Source organism: Acyrthosiphon pisum, chromosome A1 (assembly GCF_005508785.2).
Source record: "Acyrthosiphon pisum isolate AL4f chromosome A1, pea_aphid_22Mar2018_4r6ur, whole genome shotgun sequence".
NCBI lineage: Eukaryota > Metazoa > Arthropoda > Insecta > Hemiptera > Aphididae > Acyrthosiphon > Acyrthosiphon pisum.
The window spans coordinates 167030803-167049061 of NC_042494.1; the positions used below are offsets into that span (position 1 = coordinate 167030803).

The following is an 18259-nucleotide window of genomic DNA, read 5'->3' on the forward strand; positions in this document are numbered from 1 at the left end:
ATGATAATGTCGGCTCTAATGGTAAACAATTTTAAAATCTGTCCAGTAGTTTCGGAGCTATTCAATACAAACAATCAAATCTTTCCTCTTTATAATATTAGTATAGATATACAATAATACTAACGTTTGTGAAAATGTTCCTTTTACATAATTTTAAGTCGTTACAAAAGAACATTTTGGGAAAACTCTTATATTTTTTTTACTCTTTTGAATGACAATATACATATTTTTAAATTTCATATTCCGAAGTAGAATATTATACGGAGTATTTCCGATCTATACAAATAAAATTTCTGACAAGGAGTTTGTTAGTTATAACTTATAAGTTATAAAAAGTGTAGACGAAGCGGAGTAGTTGACCAACATTTTGAGGGTACCCCTGAGCAGTACCACTCCATTCCACCCCCACAACAAAACTTTAAATACTTTTAAGTTATAACTCATAAACTACTTTTCTAAAATTCGATTTATATACATCGAAGTATACTATAAAAAATATTCTACTTAGGAATAAGGAATTTAAAAAATACTTGATGTAATTAAAAAAGTAAAAGTATCAAAAATATTAACAATAGGAAAAATATTGTTTTCAACGACTTAAAAAAATGTAAAAATAATATTATAAACGTTAGTGTTCCGAAATAATGAGTGTCTTGAATGAATAATCCAGTATACATTTATAATATAATAATATGTATACCTAATGTATTCAAGTCCCCTTTGCCCATGTTGATCGAAGCGATGACATCGGCGTACGCGTAACTACCTATTCTCAGATAAAATTGTACTGATATCCAGGCCATTCTTCCGAAAATCCTTTTACCGGATGGAAATCGACATGTAAACTCAAGAACAGCGTGATAGTAATGCCGCCGACTGTACCGGCTTCTAAGCCCACATTTGCCACGCTGTTGATTAAAAGAATCGTCCGAGTGCCGACGACGTTTGAATTACGACCGCCTAATAAATCGTAAGTAGTAGTATCGAGAGCAATAGTGCAATTTCTTTGCTTATTTATAAGAACCTTGATATGCATATTATTTGAGAGAATGTTTCATAATAATTCCTACCCACTTATTGTACGTGTAAGTGTGTAACTGTGTAAATATTATCGACTAATAGTTATTAAATGGCAAAAAAATTGTAATTGAAAAAGAAAAAAAATAACTAAAATGGTTGGAATTTTGAATGAGCCAAATTATCAATATAATAATTCAAATATTGAAAAAATAGTAGTAAGGAGATGCTTTGTGATATTTTGCATTTTTGCTAGTAATTTTTTTATATAGGTAGCTAGTTTATATTTTGTATACAGCATACAAAATTATATCTTTGAAAACAAGTAAGATAATTTTTAGTTTTAATGTCATATGCGACAAAAACTATAAAGTAGGTATCATAATAATTAGTAGATATAACCAGTTTAATATCTAGTAAAGTAATAATAACTACTTTTGTCTTAAGTTTTAATGATCAGTGTTTTTCAGAAGAAAAATAAATCATTAAGAGGCCACGGAATCTAAAATAAATTAGTTATACATTTTAACATTTATGCTAATTGTTATTGTTTTTAACAAATACTATAATTGAGTTCATTAAATAGGAGGTTGGTAGTTGGTAGTTCCCATGCTATTGACCACTATTATCATAAAGACTTGCAAATGTTTTCATTATATCAGAGGTAAATATATCTAGAAAATGTTCAATCACTTCAATTCAAAATTTTTTAAGTCCAAAATTAATTTAATCATAGAATAAAGAATAAACTGTATTACCACTATAATTTACATAATTATGATCACATATTTATGAATTAACAAGTTTTTAAATCAATAGCCTAAATTTAATACGTTAAGAAGTAACCAGTAGCGTAAAATATTTGTGTACCTACCAGTTATTAAATAATTTTCTTAGTAAAATGGGGTCACTTTGATTTCGTGCGGCTACCTTGATACACTTTTATTTTTATTCATCAGAGTACCATGACAATTAGATTTTTTTTATAAAATGGGGTTACTTTGATATCACATTAAAAAATGTAGGTATCAAAATTTCCCACAACGTTGTGTACCTTGATAGCATTTTAAAAAGATTAATATTTTAAAAGATAACATCAGAAATTTGAAAATTAAAATCTTTAAAAAAAATAAGTGTTTAATAGTTGAAAATCATTAGAGTAAATAGCAAAATAAAGAGAAATATGGAGAATATATTGTATATAGTAATAGCAGCAGAGATGATTTGTCATCATTTATACAACCCCACAAAAATAATAGAGTTAACGACAAAAAAGTTTTATATTATGATCTTTTCCTGGGACTTAGTGATCCAGACTCTGTGGTCGTTTAATTTTGAGGAGTGACAAAAATGTGATTTTGAGAAATAAATGTGCATGATTTAATTAATTAATTTATAATTTATAGTTAATATAATATTCACGGCATAAAATCTCTAGTGAATAAAATAAAATGGTATATTCAATAATAAATACTTGAAATATTAATCAAAAAAATAAAGCTATAGCTATAAACAAAAATGCATATTTGGTGAAATCTTAATTCTATTATAATATCTACCTTAATAATAAGTAATAAAAAAATTAATTACTGCCGAACGGTATCAATCATTACCTGAATAATACTTGACACAAATCCAAACGCAACAAATTATGAAGAAACTGGATTCTCTTGTTATTCAATTCAATGTAAATGTACTAATTTATGTTAAGTATGACTGGTTAGGTAATAAAGCTTTACTTAATTTTTATGTTTACTAAAGTTTCAAACAACATTAAGTCTGAAAACTGGAACATACGGTTCTAGACTTATAGCAAATACTTTAAAGTTAAAATGAGTAATGAAATATTTAAATGTAATTTGTTGTTAACTTGTAACTTTTAGTTAGAAAACTGAAAACAACAATGATAATATGATAAGATATCAAATTTATGATTTTATCAAAGAATTTGACAGTATGACCATTTAAAAGGTTAGAATGATAATTTTAAATTGTATTAATAATACACCCATATTTTATTATATGAACTATCGATCTTTTTTGGACAAAAATAAAATAATTTTTTATAAGATTTAAGATACCTTTAACTTCTTAGTATATCTTAAGACTTAAATCGAGGTTGAAATCTAATACCAGTGGCAAAATGGCAATTCTATCTTTATGTATTTCTTAAATTGTATATACACATTATATGGTCATATACGACTGATATGGATATGGACGGCAATACGACACTAGTTATGAAGCAGTTATGAAGTTAGTTATGAAACACTGACGTTAAATATTTGCATTACAGAATGTTCTTAGCAAAACCCATGATGGGAATGATAAATAGCGATTATCAAATTGTAGTGTTTCAACTGATGAAAACGAGCAATAAAGAGTCACTTTTCGCCGAACAGTGGAGCATAGTGTTCGATGGTTTCAAAAATAATTCGGTACAGTATCTATATAATAATATATCTACTGATTTCGAAGTCAGTGGCGTATCTGTATGGTTTGACGGGTAGATAAATCAATCCCCCCCTTTTTTAAATGAATCATAATTCATAAGCAATCTAATTTTCATAATTCATAATAATTATCAAAAATAACTCATCACTTCGGTACTTAAATTTTATAACTTTACTTTAAAAGTCGAACGTCATGTTATATTATATAAGACAAATAAATTTCATCGGAAAGAATTTCTTTCGACACTGAATAACTCCACTATAGGTAACTCATACCTAATCGATAATGTTAAAAAGTGGGATGCGTCAATCGGTTTTTTGTGTAGCAGAGAGGGCGACGCGAACGTATATCAAGGGCTATAATATATAGCTTCTACATAATCTAACTGGCCTTAAACGAGAGTTTTCACTCCACCCCCGACGCAAACAATTACCGAAATGTATACGGAGTCTAAAATGCGCCACTGCACAGCGAGCATGGTGTCGATTATGAAAAATTCGATCAAAATAGCAAACCAACCCCCGGTTGCAGGTCACCATAGACATCTACGCGAGCGCGGAATTCGGGTGCTTGACGATCGGCGAGCGGAATCGCGTGGAAGTGCCGAATGACGTCCAAGTGGGGTGTGAAATGCGGGACGAGTGCGTACCGATAGTCAACACGACCAGACATTGGTTGCGGTACTGCATAGATGTGAGCGGTGAGCATCACTCGGTAAACAACGAGCTGATGGAGTTTCCGACCACTAAACGTCGTTATTCGTGGGGTTCGTTGGTCGAGCAAGAAATCGTTGACGAAGAGAACGGTGTCGAATCGGAAATCGACGTCGGATCGGAAAACGACGACGGATCGGAAATCGACGTCGGATCGGAAAACGACGACGGATCGGAAATCGACGTCGGATCGGAAAACGACGCCGGACCGGAAAATCATGCCGCACCGGAAAAGCACGTCGGACCGGAAAATTACGCCAGATCGGAGTACGCCGAACCGGAGGGGGAAGACGGACATGAAGATGACGACGAGGGTTCGTCGACGGTGACGAATCGGAGTTATGCCATGTATTCAATCACATCTTCGATGGCGTCTCCAACGAAGTTCGGACGACAGTCGTCGATGTGGCGAGCCGGACTTGAGAAGACGACGCCGTGGCCGTTCGTGTTTGAGTTCGATTCGGTAGTCGGCGAATTGGGACCCAACGAGAGACGCAACTTGGGGCTGTCTTTCCGCCCGATGGCGAACCTGACGTACACGGCCGACGCGACGTGCTATTTGACGTGCGACCGCGACGACTATCCCAAAATCGTCAACGCGCTACCCGTCACCATCAACGGCACCGGATGCAGAACGCAGTTCCAGGTGAGCTTAAAAACCGTCACCATCAATCACCGTCGAGTGTATAAATTATTAAAATATTTTCTGAAAACCTATTTGGACGAGTAACAAAGCATGATAAATTTGTACGTTACCTATAACTATTTAATAATATTTTCATAATACTTATGTATTATAAATTGGTGTCTTTGAGGAGTACGGTATATCGGTCATGGTATTTGTTTCAGAACATTTCATATCAAGTATCATAATACTGCACACGGTCAAAAAATATCACATGTATACAGGTGGAAATTTTATAGAACATACCTCTATTATTATTATTTATTACCATAAATGCGAGAAATTTAAAAAAAAAACATAAATAATAATTTTAATAGCTTTTAAGGAGACGTCATACCCGACGTTTTATTATTTTAAAATGCTCAAACAAATAACAATTTACTATTTTAAAATTATCATAATACTCTCTTTAACATTAAAATATAAAAAAATATCTATGTCATCGACTAGATAATTTTCTAACTACTAACTTCTAAATTTGGTAATAGATTATCTATACAATTAAACATAACAGAGTTAATTTAATTACCAGCTATTCAGAATGTACAAATGTACAATTCACTATGGCATGCGCTTGTAAGACAAAAACAAAAGGTAGGCATGCGTATGGCGTTCTCTTAATATAATATATCTATAATTCTTTCAATATGCAAATATTTTCTAAGTGTAATATAGAACAATTATTAAAACTGTTTTGTAATGTTCTTGTATACTTAGCCGTATTATGTTATTTGTATTACGCATAACATATAACAAAGAAAATGCGTTCGCAAGTAAATGTTGCCGTACTAGGTAAATAATTGTAAAGACATAATGGTTTTTTTGTAAAAGTTTAAATAAGTTTATTTAATTTTTGGCCATTCAGGATTTCTTAATGTATTGCTAGAGATCTTGGATAATTTATATAAAAACTAAAAATATAAAATAAGTATTTTATTCACTAGATAGTGATAATAACATGCAGATACAATAATTTTGACTTTTGAGGTACCAAAGTTTTCCCTTTACATTCAAATGAAATACTATATATAATAATTTAATAATATAATTTATAACATCACATAATATTCTTTCTTTGACAAATAAACGAAACCTACTTTCTTTGACTTTAGATAACGCCAGAAAATTGCTATTTGAACAATATGATAGTAAACGTGAAAAGAACACAACGATTTATAATTGAAAATAAAAATCGTTCTTACGCAAACATTAAATTTGTTATAACTCCAGCAAGTTCTATGATTTGGCCTACACCTACTTGTAAAATAAATCCACAAACTTTTCGATTCACGCCTCAGCAAAATCAGTGTGTACGTTAATCGTTTTTAAGTTTTAACATTTTCGATGATAGCACGCGTAAACTTTTGTGTTACGTTATTTTTAGAAAATGGATTTATCTATGTACCCTACAGAGTTGGGATTTCAAACGTTTTTCGTCAACATACAGTTAGATCCTAAAGTGGAATCTTATCCGGAAAACGAGAATACAATAACGGTTAGTATGAACGTCATAACGTGTGCACTGCAAATCTTAAGAATATCTAACGATTCTATACCTTATTTCGGAAGATTGACTTTGAACAAGCTTTTTCACTGCCTAAAGTAATTATAACAAATATTAACAAGAGAGGTCGTAAGTGCAGTACCTATATCTATATATACATATTAGATATTATATTATAATATAAGCATAAAACTGATTACAGGATAAACAATGAACTCGGTGAAGTTTATAAAAAAAATATATCACCGTTAATATGGACTATACCTGTAATTTCTGAATCGAGCACTTTTGACATTCAGTTATATAATTATTCTAAAGTACCAATTAGTTGGGAAATAAAATACAACGAATGCATAAAATGCACATCGGAGAACAAACACAATAATAATAATAATCATAAGAACTGCATTACTATTTCCAATAAATGTGTGCACTACAAGAGTATAAGAATCACTCCAACTGTAAACTTGAAAGTAATTCAAAACAAATTTCTTTGTAATTACTAATTACCTTTGTAGTATGTTTATTCTTAGTTAATCAATATAATATGTACTTATGACAATGACACCGTTTTAGATGGACAATTTTTCAAAAATGCGAATTGAATTAAATACTATAAATAAAGATGGAGCTAATTTGAATTATAAATGGTCGATTGGAATCTATAAAACGTTATTTTATAATACTGAGTTGCTAATAGAACCTAAAACGTTCAAAGACGGTTTGATATCGTTTGATCCAAAATACGGAACAACCGAACAACTAGAATTCAATTTTTTACCAATATACATAGCTCATCCTAATCCACCAGCACAAGTTCATTATGACATTATCTCGTTATGTAATCAATAATAGTACAATAATTATTAATTATACTTTTCAGGCTTTTTGGGTGTATAATAGCAATAATTACAACGTAACATATTCAATAATTGATGATTCATTAACACCCGCGCATCCATACTTCCGTTGTCTAAACCCAAGTGGAGTATTCAACTCTAAATCAGTACATCCAATACTAATTGTATTTTCACCCTACAGACTATGTGCATTTGAGGTAGTTTATGTAACATAATAATTTAATGAAACTACAAATATTTAAAATAAATAAAATTATATTTTTATAGGCTACAATTATGTTACTAACAAACAGATATTACAAACGCCAAATAACCCTTTTAGGACAAGGAGAATCTTATACCAGAACCACTATTTCACCAGGGCATGGTTTGTCATCCTTTTTACCAATCCAAAATGATCGACAAATATTTTTATCAACAGAAAATATAATACTTACACCAATATTTACATTATCAAATATTAAATCATTGTTTTGCCTTTATAATAACAGCGATGAAGAAATTATTTACGAGTGGAAAAAGTATGATTTTTTTATTTAATTGATATAGGTAGTTCAAAAATAATATGTATAATGATAATAATACAAATTTAAAATATTAAAATAATCCAATGTAGGTGTACGGTCAACGACATTTTAACAGCTATTATATGTCCACTTAAAGGAAATTTAAAAAAACACGGAAGTCAAGTATTTGAAATATCAATTACCAGTTTTAATCAACCAGCCATCTTAACAATAATGTTGAATATTAGCTATAAGTTAGTTTCTCAAATTGAAAATTATGAACGGTCGTTAAGAAACTATAATATAAATAAAGAAAGACTTGAAGGGTATTTTAAAATCGACGAACGCGGCAATTATAAATCAGTAAGAATTTTAAATGTCCATTTATAAAATATAATTCTAATCCAATTTTTATTTTTATTTGGCTTACTAAATTTTCACTTATCTAATCGAATTAAAAAATTGAGAAATGCACCTATATTATTTTATGATGTATTTTTTTTTTTTGCTTAGTATAGGCCATTTAGGCCCTTTGCCGCAACCACTATACATCTCTCCATGCTTCTCTATCATTAGCTAGCTCTTCACCGTTTATTACTCCTAGAATTTGTAGGTCACTCTTAACTATGTCTATCCATCTTTGTCTTGGCCTTCCTATAATGGCCTCTTTCCATTGGGGATCTATTTTGTTACCTCTTGAGTTATCTGGTCTTGTGCTCTCCATAAGTGTCCTGTCCAGCTAATACGTTTGCTTTTCAGCGTTGCTACTATGTCTGCCTCACTTATAGTAATTCCCTAAGTTCTAGATTGGTCCGTCGTTCCCACAGGCCGATTGAGCGATCTTTTATGAGCCAAATATCTTTCTTAGCACCTTCCTCTCAAAGATAGCTACTTTTTGCTCATTTATTTTTGTAGTAGTCCACGTTTCACTCGCGTATGATGTATTTTAGTATTTATATAATAACGAATAAGATTAATTAAAATTAAAGATTACAATTAACGCGACGTATTCAATACACTGCACACTGTAATACATAAAAAAACGGTTAAGTAGCTCTAAGTTATATACCTACGAGGTGTAGATGTCGATTGTATCTGGTAATTGAGTAGATAACTGTAATGGTTCTGTAAATTTTAATTCACTGATAAATCATTGCATATAGGTACGATGAACGATTCTATAAGCGGAGCCAGCCGCTATTTCTAAGGATATTTTATTTTTATAGTACTTACGTGCTAATTTTTACCAAAAATTAAAAACGTCGTATAAATGAATAATATATTATCTATATTATTATTTAATATAATATTAAACCATACATAACTGCTACCTAGTTATAAAATAATACCACGTACAGTTTTAATAATCTATACTTATTTGTGGTATAATAGGTTAAAATTAGTTTGAATATTTTGGCTCACAAGAATAATTGATGATAAAAAAAAAATATAATACTAATATTGTTTTCTGTACCTATCGTTCTATATGTCGTGTATAAATGTAGTTTCTAACTATGACTGAACAGCTTGAGACTTGTGTATTTTTTTAACGTTATTTTTGTCTTAATAGGTACATATTATAAATTATAAAAATAGGAGCCTTTGCTTCATTGTATTCGTATAGCTAATAGTTTATCGTTGATACTTGATGTAATATTAAAATTCAGATTTTGATTATAATTTTACACCCTTACTTAATACCTATCTACTATAAAATCAAGCTATGAAAGTAGAAAATTATAAAATATACCTACTATGAAATGTTTTTAGAAATTAAACATGAAAATAGAAAAACAGCCACAAGAAAAACATTTAGTCCTATATGTTCATGTTAGAATAATCGATGAATTTAGTAAATGGATTAATGAAGCAAAATATAACATAAAAAGGCACAATTTTCAGCAAGAGAAAAGAATTATAAAACAAAAATTGGTCTGTTCGGATAACTTTAAAAACATACTATGGTAAATTTATCAATTTATAATTAAAAATAACCGTGATTTAATAAGGTTGCCCTACTATTGCAGGGATGTGGTAGATAAAGTTTGTTCAAAAGAAATTGAAAGTAAGCCATTATATTACCATCAATTGAAAAATTCAAAACAAAACCATCTAAACAATATATCAAAAACAACTAAAAATAACCTGGAAACTATTTTGACATCACTTATTAGAGACAGTTTGATTAGCATATACCCATTAAATACATGGAAATACTAATAATGATAATATTATACCTATACATGCAACTATATTATTGCTGACTAATACTTTCAAATTTCAATATAATAGATTTATTAATTTTCAATAAAACTAAATGTTAAAATAAATCAATTTTTTTATATATACGCCTCAAGCTCAATTTCTACACTTATTCAGTAATATTGGTGTTTTTAAAGATATATTAAAGTTTTTTACAAATTATTTTATACATGACACATGAATAGTTATATATGAATATGTGATATATCTAAAGCTATGTGTACCCCTATGTTATATTTTCTAGAGTACCTACTGGAGCAGGTTCGTCTCTTTGAGGAATTAAAAAAGAATCGATATCATCAGCTCTATAGGATGAGTGGTATAACCATTGGCACAACTAGGGGGGTGTTTTGGGTCCTTAGCACCCCCTAAGTCAAAATTAGCACCCCCTAAAAAATCTTTAGGTGTTAGGTCTTATTGAGTCACAAAAAAACCTGGCGCTTAAGCACCCCTTAGTTCAAATGTCTAGTTACGCCAATGGGTATAACCACATTAAAATATTTCATATAGATTGTAAGGAAGCATAATCGGTTTATCTCTGGAGTTCTTCATCTGGAGGCATTCGGTTTGACCATAAGCGTGCGCAGAATTTCTGGTAGCGTAGTCATATACAGAAGTACATAACACGTTAAAACAGACATATTGCGTATATATTATAATATTCATATTCACACCTAATTTATAAAAACTAATTTGGATGAGGTAACCTTATATAACTACATTTACCACAGTAAGAACGTATTTTATGTTTGACTATCAATTATCATAATAATAATATTGAATTTTGAGGGCGGCCGGGGGAGTTTGCAGAGTAGTTAAGTGCCTACTATGACTACCCCGTGCGCACGCTTATGCGGGTTTGACTGTAATTGCGGTAATGAAAAATTAAATGCATTATTTTCATTTTTTTTGACTTACCTTATTTTAAAACCATGCAATATTTTAGGTAAGTTAGCAATTAATCTAATCAAAAAAAAAAATAATAGACACTTACCATGATTTTTTATAATATACGGTGTAAGTACATCCTATTGTTTGGACTTTGGGTATTAGGAATGAATTTTCGAAGGGCTGGTAAAACATTTAGCTAAATAGTCTATCTAGATAGAACTTAAAAAGTTGTATACTTCATACAGTAAGTACCAATATACATCACGTACTAGTAAAATTATTTGTGTTGTTGACACAAAGTGACTAGTGAGGTTGTGGCATGTTTAGAGGTAGGTACCTAGGTACTATGCCAGCCTATAATATTGCTAAGTATATTTTATGATACTATTGTGATTAAGAAGACCGATGTATTTGTTGTCTCCGTCTTAAGCACGTACGACATACCAAATTTTCATTCGCTATAGTTTCAATAGTGTGTTTTGATATTTAGCGGTGGCGCCGCGGCTCGGCGCGCGCCGGTCGCAGGATTAAACTCAAACGGCAAGGTTATTACTTATTATAGCCACGATTTTAGATACTATCTTAAATCGTGTTATAGCTTATAAATTAAAACGTTACTGCGATGTGACTACGTGAGCCATTCTCCAGTTTCATGCAAGTTGTATACAAAAAAAAATTAATATAAAATATAAATTTAGGTAAATATAATTATGAAATTATGAAAAACTAAAAAGTAAAAATTAACTAAAAAATTGCGCCCCGAAAAATATTGCACCCTAGGCACGTGCCTTGGTGGCCTATGAGTAAATCCGCCCTGGAGACAACAATAATACATGGGTAGCCCTCCTCCTAAAGTAATTTATTTTACTATTAGGCATTACAACCATCAGGTGCAACCACAGAACAATACACGTCACAAGTCACAACAGTACCTAAGTTAAATTCATTTTTGCCAAAAAAATGACATTTGAAAATGTCATTATGTGTATAAAATATAATACCTATATTAGATGTACCCTAAAAGTTCCATATACCGCCACGAATAATATTTATAAATTACGACAAAATAAATAAAACCGTTATTCAGTATTCTTGGGTAGGTTAGGTAGTAGGTATGTAATTTCGTCCAAATTTAAAGTTTAAACCTAAAATGTATGTAAAAAATAACTGTATTTATATATTTTTTAGATTTGTAGTTTAAAGTTTGAACTATTTATGAGAATCCTTGTTTTGAATTTTCAATCCTTAGCTATAAAAATTGAACATTTTTTAAATTTTTTAACTACAAAAGAATTTTTAAATGTTCGAGATTTTGTCAACATTTTAAAATTTTTTTATAAAAAATAAGCATGCGTATATTGTTCTTTAATATTTCTCAACTGCTGTTATAGTTAATTATGAGGGACCTCGTAAGTTGTAAAAATTATTGTGGATTTACGCTCCACTTAATTTTTATTTCCACATCCTAATAATAATAATATGTTGTTTTTGTTTTTGTCATGTCGTGTGTCGTGATAACAGTATTATATTATTATCAGTCACTGTGCTTACGTCGTTTCACGATTCGTAGCTCGTGCGGGCCTTTGAACTGTGACGTTCGACTAAATCGACGTTCGTGTCATGGAATAATTCGCCAGTTGCCAGCCGCTATTGAAATACAACTTTTTCTGGGCTTTCGTGTTGCTGCTTGCTGGTCACGAAAAAAATCAGTACCTATAGATCGACTATGCTCATAATTTATTCAGCCGAAGTTCGGCTGTCGAACGCACTTCTTTAAACACCGTTTGGTCGTATTAAAACGGCTTCAAAATCTAAAAGTATGCCGAAAAATCGCGATGAAATACTTCTGAGCGAAGAATACGGACCGGAAGAGTGCAATGTCATATACAAAAGACATGGTATTTGAAAAAAGTTACTCATAATGAGCGTTTGATTAATAAGCACTAATAAGTTTTGTTTTTTTTTTTTTTTCAAAATATGGTTGAGTGCAGTAGGTAGACAATGAAATTTTCCTTAATGTTGACCAAAAATTAAAATTAAAATATACATTTTATTTAATAACTTAAGATTTACATAACTTGTCGTTGATATGACAAAACGTTTTATTGAACATAACCAATGATATTATGTCCATAATAGCACGTCATACAGTTACATTTGGTAAACTTTAGAATATATAACCTAGTGCCTTTTCAATTGAACGCTCATATTATGTTCAGTATTAACAGCTGTCGTAACTGTTTTCTTTTTTAGACCAAAGACAATTGATATTGGAATCTGAAAGACGGAAACAATCCACTGGCTTCACTCGTAGCTCAGTTAATATACTAAAAGAAGTATTTTTGCCTAGAGGATTTCCTAATAGTGTGAGCAAGGACTATACAGAATATCAAATTTGGGATACGATACAGGTGACATATTATTACCATCTCTAAAATAATGCATTGTAGATATCGATTAATATATTATAGTGAAAATTTGAAATACTTATCTATTAAATTATTAAAAAATAAACTATTGGCCTATATAATTGAATAGAAATTTTGTTTTTATTACTTCAGTAGATTAACTGTAATTAAATTTGTTTTTAGGCGTTTTGTAGTACAATATCAAACATATTAGCTACGAATGCTATTCTGAAAGGTGTCGGTGTAGGTGATGCTCAAGCTACAGCTCTTGCTGCATCCATTACTTATATACTTAAAGATGGTGCTGGTATGATCGGGCGCATTACTTTTGCGTGGTGTAAAGGGTATATTTCCATATTAATTAAAATGTAGATTAGTTGCACCGATTCAAAGTTTTTTTTTATATATAGATATTTAGTAATAATTTATTAATCTAATTGTTTTTATTTAAATAATATATTTAAGCACCCATGTAAGTTATTTGTAAAAAAACATTTATTTGATTAGTAAAATTCATTGATTTCAGATCTGAATTGGATACCCAATGTAAAAAGTGGAGACTTCGGGCTGATGCACTTAATGATTTGGCAATTTTCATTGAATTACTTTTAAGCATACCATGGATTAGACAGTTTTCATTAATAATCCTCTCATTTTCAAGCTGCGCTAAGTCCATAGTAAGTGTTGCTGGAGGAGCCACACGTGCAGCATTAACACAGCACCAGGTATTTATTTATTAAAATAATACGTATACAGTAGAATCCGCTTATTCGGGACACCGCTTAAAGGGGACACCTGCTTAATGGGGACATAAATGACAGTCCCGAATGAATGTATTGTATGTAAAATTCTTCGGTTAATCGGGACAGTCTGGATAATAGGGACAAATAGGTCGCCGCCCGATGTGTCGCAATTAAGCGGATTTGACTGTATTATATTTACAATTTTTTATCGAATTTTTTTTTAATATTTAAAGATTAACTTAAAAAATAGCTTCCTCGCTCTGCTCAGAATCTAAAATATAAATAATTTATTACATTTACATTTCAAGTATGTACAATGTACACTGTACATATTTACCTGTACAATATATTTTTACTTTAAATAGGCTATTCGTGATAATATGGGAGATGTTTCAGCAAAAGACGGTAGTCAAGAAACTTGTATTAATCTAATTGCATTTCTTATTGGATTAATTATGTTACCAATTGTTGAAAACCGTATTTTGTAAGTATGGAGAAACATTAACATTTATTATTTTTTCGTTATTGTGGAAACCTTCTATACAACCCTTTTAGTTTTTTAAATTATAAAATCTTAATGTAAATAATTATAACATCTTTTCTAGATTGATATGGATGATATACTTAGTAGTAACTTCTTTACATTTGTTTGCCAACTACAAAGCAGTCAAAAGCTTAAATATCAATGTTTTCAACAGTGCACGTTATGATTTGACTCTTAAATATTATTTGTCTAATGATACACAAAACCATGATGTACAAAAACCTGACTATATCAATAAACGAGAAGCTTGTTTTTTAGGAGGTAAATTGTTTTTATAGTTCTATCAACTTAACATAATAAATTGTTAGGTAATTGCTATAATATGTTCATACAAAATCAATATATTTCAATATCACTAATATTAGTAACAGATTTATAGTAAAACATTTCTTTTTTTTTAGTTTAAATCAGGGATCTTCAACCTTTTAAGGGTAACGGTCAGCAGACCTCCTATTATATTAAAATCTTGCGCAGGCCGCATTCATAGCAAAAAAATACATACTATGCTTAAAATGTGTTCACAGGCTCAAATTAAGACAAGATAGGTTGAAGACCCCTTTTGTACACATGTTTACAGATATCAATTTAATTAATTTAATCAGTAATACTATTATGTAGATTTTTCTACTATAAAAGTAATAATTTAAAGTTGCTCGATAAAAATTCTTTTTTAAATTTTTTAGATGAGAAGCTTTGTTCTTTTAAAATACAATTGGGAACATCTATCCATGAATTGTTGTATACAAACACATTAACTACATGGGATATAATAGATCACATTGAACTGTATAAAGATTATCTTTATATATTGATTGTGGATACACATAGGGACATCATACGCGTAGTATTAGATAAAAATATTAATACTGAAAATATTTTAAAAGCATACTTTCATGCTAACATATTAGGTCATTTAATTTGTCCCAAGAATAAATTTTCATTGATAAAACTCAATTCTCTTCGTTCTGTAAGTATTAAATAAAATAGTTTACATTAGTGTATATTAACATAATACATAAGATATTTTAAAAATTGTACATAGATGAAATATACATCCACCAACACTCAATTTTGTTGCACACATTCGGAGTATGTTCAACTATCATGCGAGTTTGTTAATAAAAACTTTGATAAGTTTCTCCTGCATGCTAAAATGTCAGGTATTTACATATTATTATTTTATCAATGACTCACAACTAACATTTTAATATTGTGTTAGATTGGAGCTGTACAAGTCATCACCTAGTAGTTGATGAATGGAGGGCTTCTTGGTGACAAGATTTAATGGATTAATTATAAACGTTTGGAAAAAAAAAATATTAAGCAATGTTAATATTGTAAATGAAAATATATTTTTCACAAAAACAAAAAATTCAAATTCATATCACAGTGTTATTAAACTTAATTACGTAGATATTTCTACCTTGGATGATCCCGTTTGTGATAAATGTTTAACAACATCTATCCAATCATATCCTCGTGGTTTTTCTCCTTTGGAATCTAAACGATCCCATTGTTTTCTCTTTTGAGCTTTGCTCATAATTTCTTTCTTTGTTGTCTTTTTTGTAGATTCGTCATCATCTATCGACTAAAAAGTACAAATTGTAATGCTAATTTTAATGTATTTTATTAATGATAAAAATTATATACTAAAATACATACAAGTTTAGTTATACTTTCAGTAACTTCTTTATCTGGTTGATTAGCTACGAGTTCCTCAGCAAAATCTTTAAGAAATTCAAAAAGAGTGAATGTCATAGATTCTCCCAAATAATGATCAGCCTCTTTTGAAATTTTATCTTTAATAATTTCTTTAACTGAACTTACTCTAAAATGTTTATTTCATATTAATATTTTTATAAATTCAATGTATTATGAAGTAATATTCAATATGTTGAAGAGTGAAGTAACCAAAAGTTAGTTTTAAAACTGAAGTTAGGTTAGGAACTGTTTATGTGTTATTAAAAAATTTTTTTAATATTTATGTTCATCTTTCAATTAAACTATAAAATATAAACCAACAATTTTAAACAAATAATAAATTAATTGAAAAATTTAAATGATTTTAATGTATTTTTTATAAATGATGTGAAACTAGACAGATAAGCTTGACGTTACATCATCCAAACCATACATTATATTACACATGTATATTTCATAATAAATTTATCCATACATGTGTTTATTGTAGAACATATCTAAATTTATTTTAGGTGCTTCATTTGGATAATTGTTATGCCATTCAACCTCCAATAGAAAGGATTTATTGTCGCTATCTTCTCCATACTGTTAAAAAAAAATTAAGTTATTAGAAATCAAATGACAGTAAACTAATAACGTGTACTATGTGGTACAAAAATTGTATTTGTAATTAAACGTTATATAAAACCTTCCAAAGCAAAAAACCTGAGCGAGTACTGAAAATTACTAGTAAGGACTAATATTTATAAGTGAAGTGAATATAGATTCAAATACATTTGAAGACTAGGTTTGATTTATAAATGTATAACCAATAAAAACCATTTGAATGACATTACAAAAATATTAAGCTTGCATAAATTATTAAAAATTTTAAAACAAAATCAGTTCCAAAATTCCAATTATTTTGCTAAAATTAAAAATGAGTGTTTATTCAATTATTTTATCATATTAGGTAAATCATTTGGTCTGTAGCTAATATTTTAAAAAATAGAACTATGAGACATTGTCAACAAAAATCTTTGGTACAAATAGTTCATTAAAATAGTAAATACCTATCATATACAATTCCACCACTAACTTGATTTATAATCATTTTTTTTTTGGAATGAGTTTCATGTGTAAGAAAGTGTGTACCGACATCAGAGTATAAATGTTCAAAATATTGAAATAAAAATTGAATAAGAGATCACAACTAATAAAAACGTTTTGAATTTTAAAAAGAGATAGGTATACCTTGTTCAGTACTTTCTTACCTTGTATTGATAAACAGTAGGAGAAACTTGCTTAAAAGCTTCATCGCCGTCATAAATAGAAAGCAAAGCTTCTCTTTCCTCTTCTTGAAGCACTAAACAGTCTTCGTCCATACTGATCTAATTTCAAAAAAATTTACTATACAAATTATCATAATATTTAATAAGTATTATAATTACTTGTACAATGATTTATAAAAAGTAATACTAAATGTGACTAAATAACATAAATGTGTGTGATTGTATAATTTAAGCACATCATTATCTAAAACAACGTATTAAAATGAAGAAATAATTTAATAAACTCAATTATTGAGGAACAAAATATTAGTTCATAGACGCGACAACGTAGAAAATATTAAATATTATTGGAAATTTGGAAAGTTCTATTATTCAAAGATATTATGACATTATCTTTAAATAATAACATTGTTATCGCTGATTATCAACAATCAACGTTATCATTTATGCCCATGCCAAGGCACAGGAAAAAAATACGATATCTTAGGACGTGTCTTAGGATTTTCGGAATACCAAGTTTGGCAGCACTGGCGCCGCCACTCCAACTTCCGTCGTGGAACACTAACCTAACCTAACACTGAAGATTAAAGACTGAACAACACGAACTAAGATATACAGGACTGGAAACGATAAGGTTGGAGGGTGTGAGAGGTAAATCCTCCTTAATGTACACAATGAGCGGGGTACGGGGGCTTCGAGT

The 18259-nt window shown here is 29.8% G+C and overlaps 5 protein-coding genes across 7 annotated transcripts in view; 3 read left to right on the top strand and 2 right to left on the bottom strand.

The window, feature by feature from the left end:
* Positions 1–2877, bottom strand: part of Jhbp (juvenile hormone binding protein) — a 12787-nt gene extending 9910 nt beyond the window's left edge. For all 3 annotated transcript variants that reach the window (XM_029486089.1, XM_016801586.2, XM_008181323.3), the window contains exon 1: positions 2631–2877. The gene's annotated coding sequence lies outside the window, so the exon portion shown is untranslated. The remainder of the gene's footprint in view (positions 1–2630) is intronic.
* Positions 1–6879, top strand: part of LOC100575424 — a 12112-nt gene extending 5233 nt beyond the window's left edge. Inside the window, exons 3-8 of the mRNA XM_029486422.1 lie at positions 799–970; positions 3314–3455; positions 4003–4830; positions 5982–6179; positions 6254–6471; positions 6576–6879. Coding sequence (XP_029342282.1) covers positions 799–970; positions 3314–3455; positions 4003–4830; positions 5982–6179; positions 6254–6471; positions 6576–6879 — 1862 coding nt within the window. The remainder of the gene's footprint in view (positions 1–798; positions 971–3313; positions 3456–4002; positions 4831–5981; positions 6180–6253; positions 6472–6575) is intronic.
* A 76-nt stretch (positions 6880–6955) lies between these two features.
* On the top strand, positions 6956–10063 carry LOC115033923 (cilia- and flagella-associated protein 65-like). Its single transcript, XM_029488804.1, has 6 exons — positions 6956–7189; positions 7257–7430; positions 7501–7754; positions 7850–8102; positions 9510–9703; positions 9767–10063. Exons 1-6 carry the CDS (start codon positions 6968–6970, stop codon positions 9957–9959), a joined length of 1290 nt encoding a protein of 429 aa, XP_029344664.1. The 5' UTR covers positions 6956–6967; the 3' UTR covers positions 9960–10063.
* A 2363-nt stretch (positions 10064–12426) lies between these two features.
* Positions 12427–15969, top strand: LOC100162742 (RUS1 family protein C16orf58 homolog). Its single transcript, XM_001948993.5, has 9 exons — positions 12427–12790; positions 13146–13303; positions 13484–13644; positions 13827–14025; positions 14409–14527; positions 14649–14848; positions 15271–15554; positions 15630–15747; positions 15807–15969. Exons 1-9 carry the CDS (start codon positions 12712–12714, stop codon positions 15860–15862), a joined length of 1374 nt encoding a protein of 457 aa, XP_001949028.2. The 5' UTR covers positions 12427–12711; the 3' UTR covers positions 15863–15969.
* On the bottom strand, positions 15915–17915 carry LOC100160709 (RWD domain-containing protein 4). Its single transcript, XM_008181326.3, has 5 exons — positions 17719–17915; positions 17542–17658; positions 16764–16873; positions 16250–16415; positions 15915–16175 (listed from the first exon to the last, which is right to left on the bottom strand). Exons 2-5 carry the CDS (start codon positions 17650–17652, stop codon positions 15993–15995), a joined length of 570 nt encoding a protein of 189 aa, XP_008179548.1. The 5' UTR covers positions 17653–17658; positions 17719–17915; the 3' UTR covers positions 15915–15992.
* Positions 17916–18259: the final 344 nt, after the last annotated feature.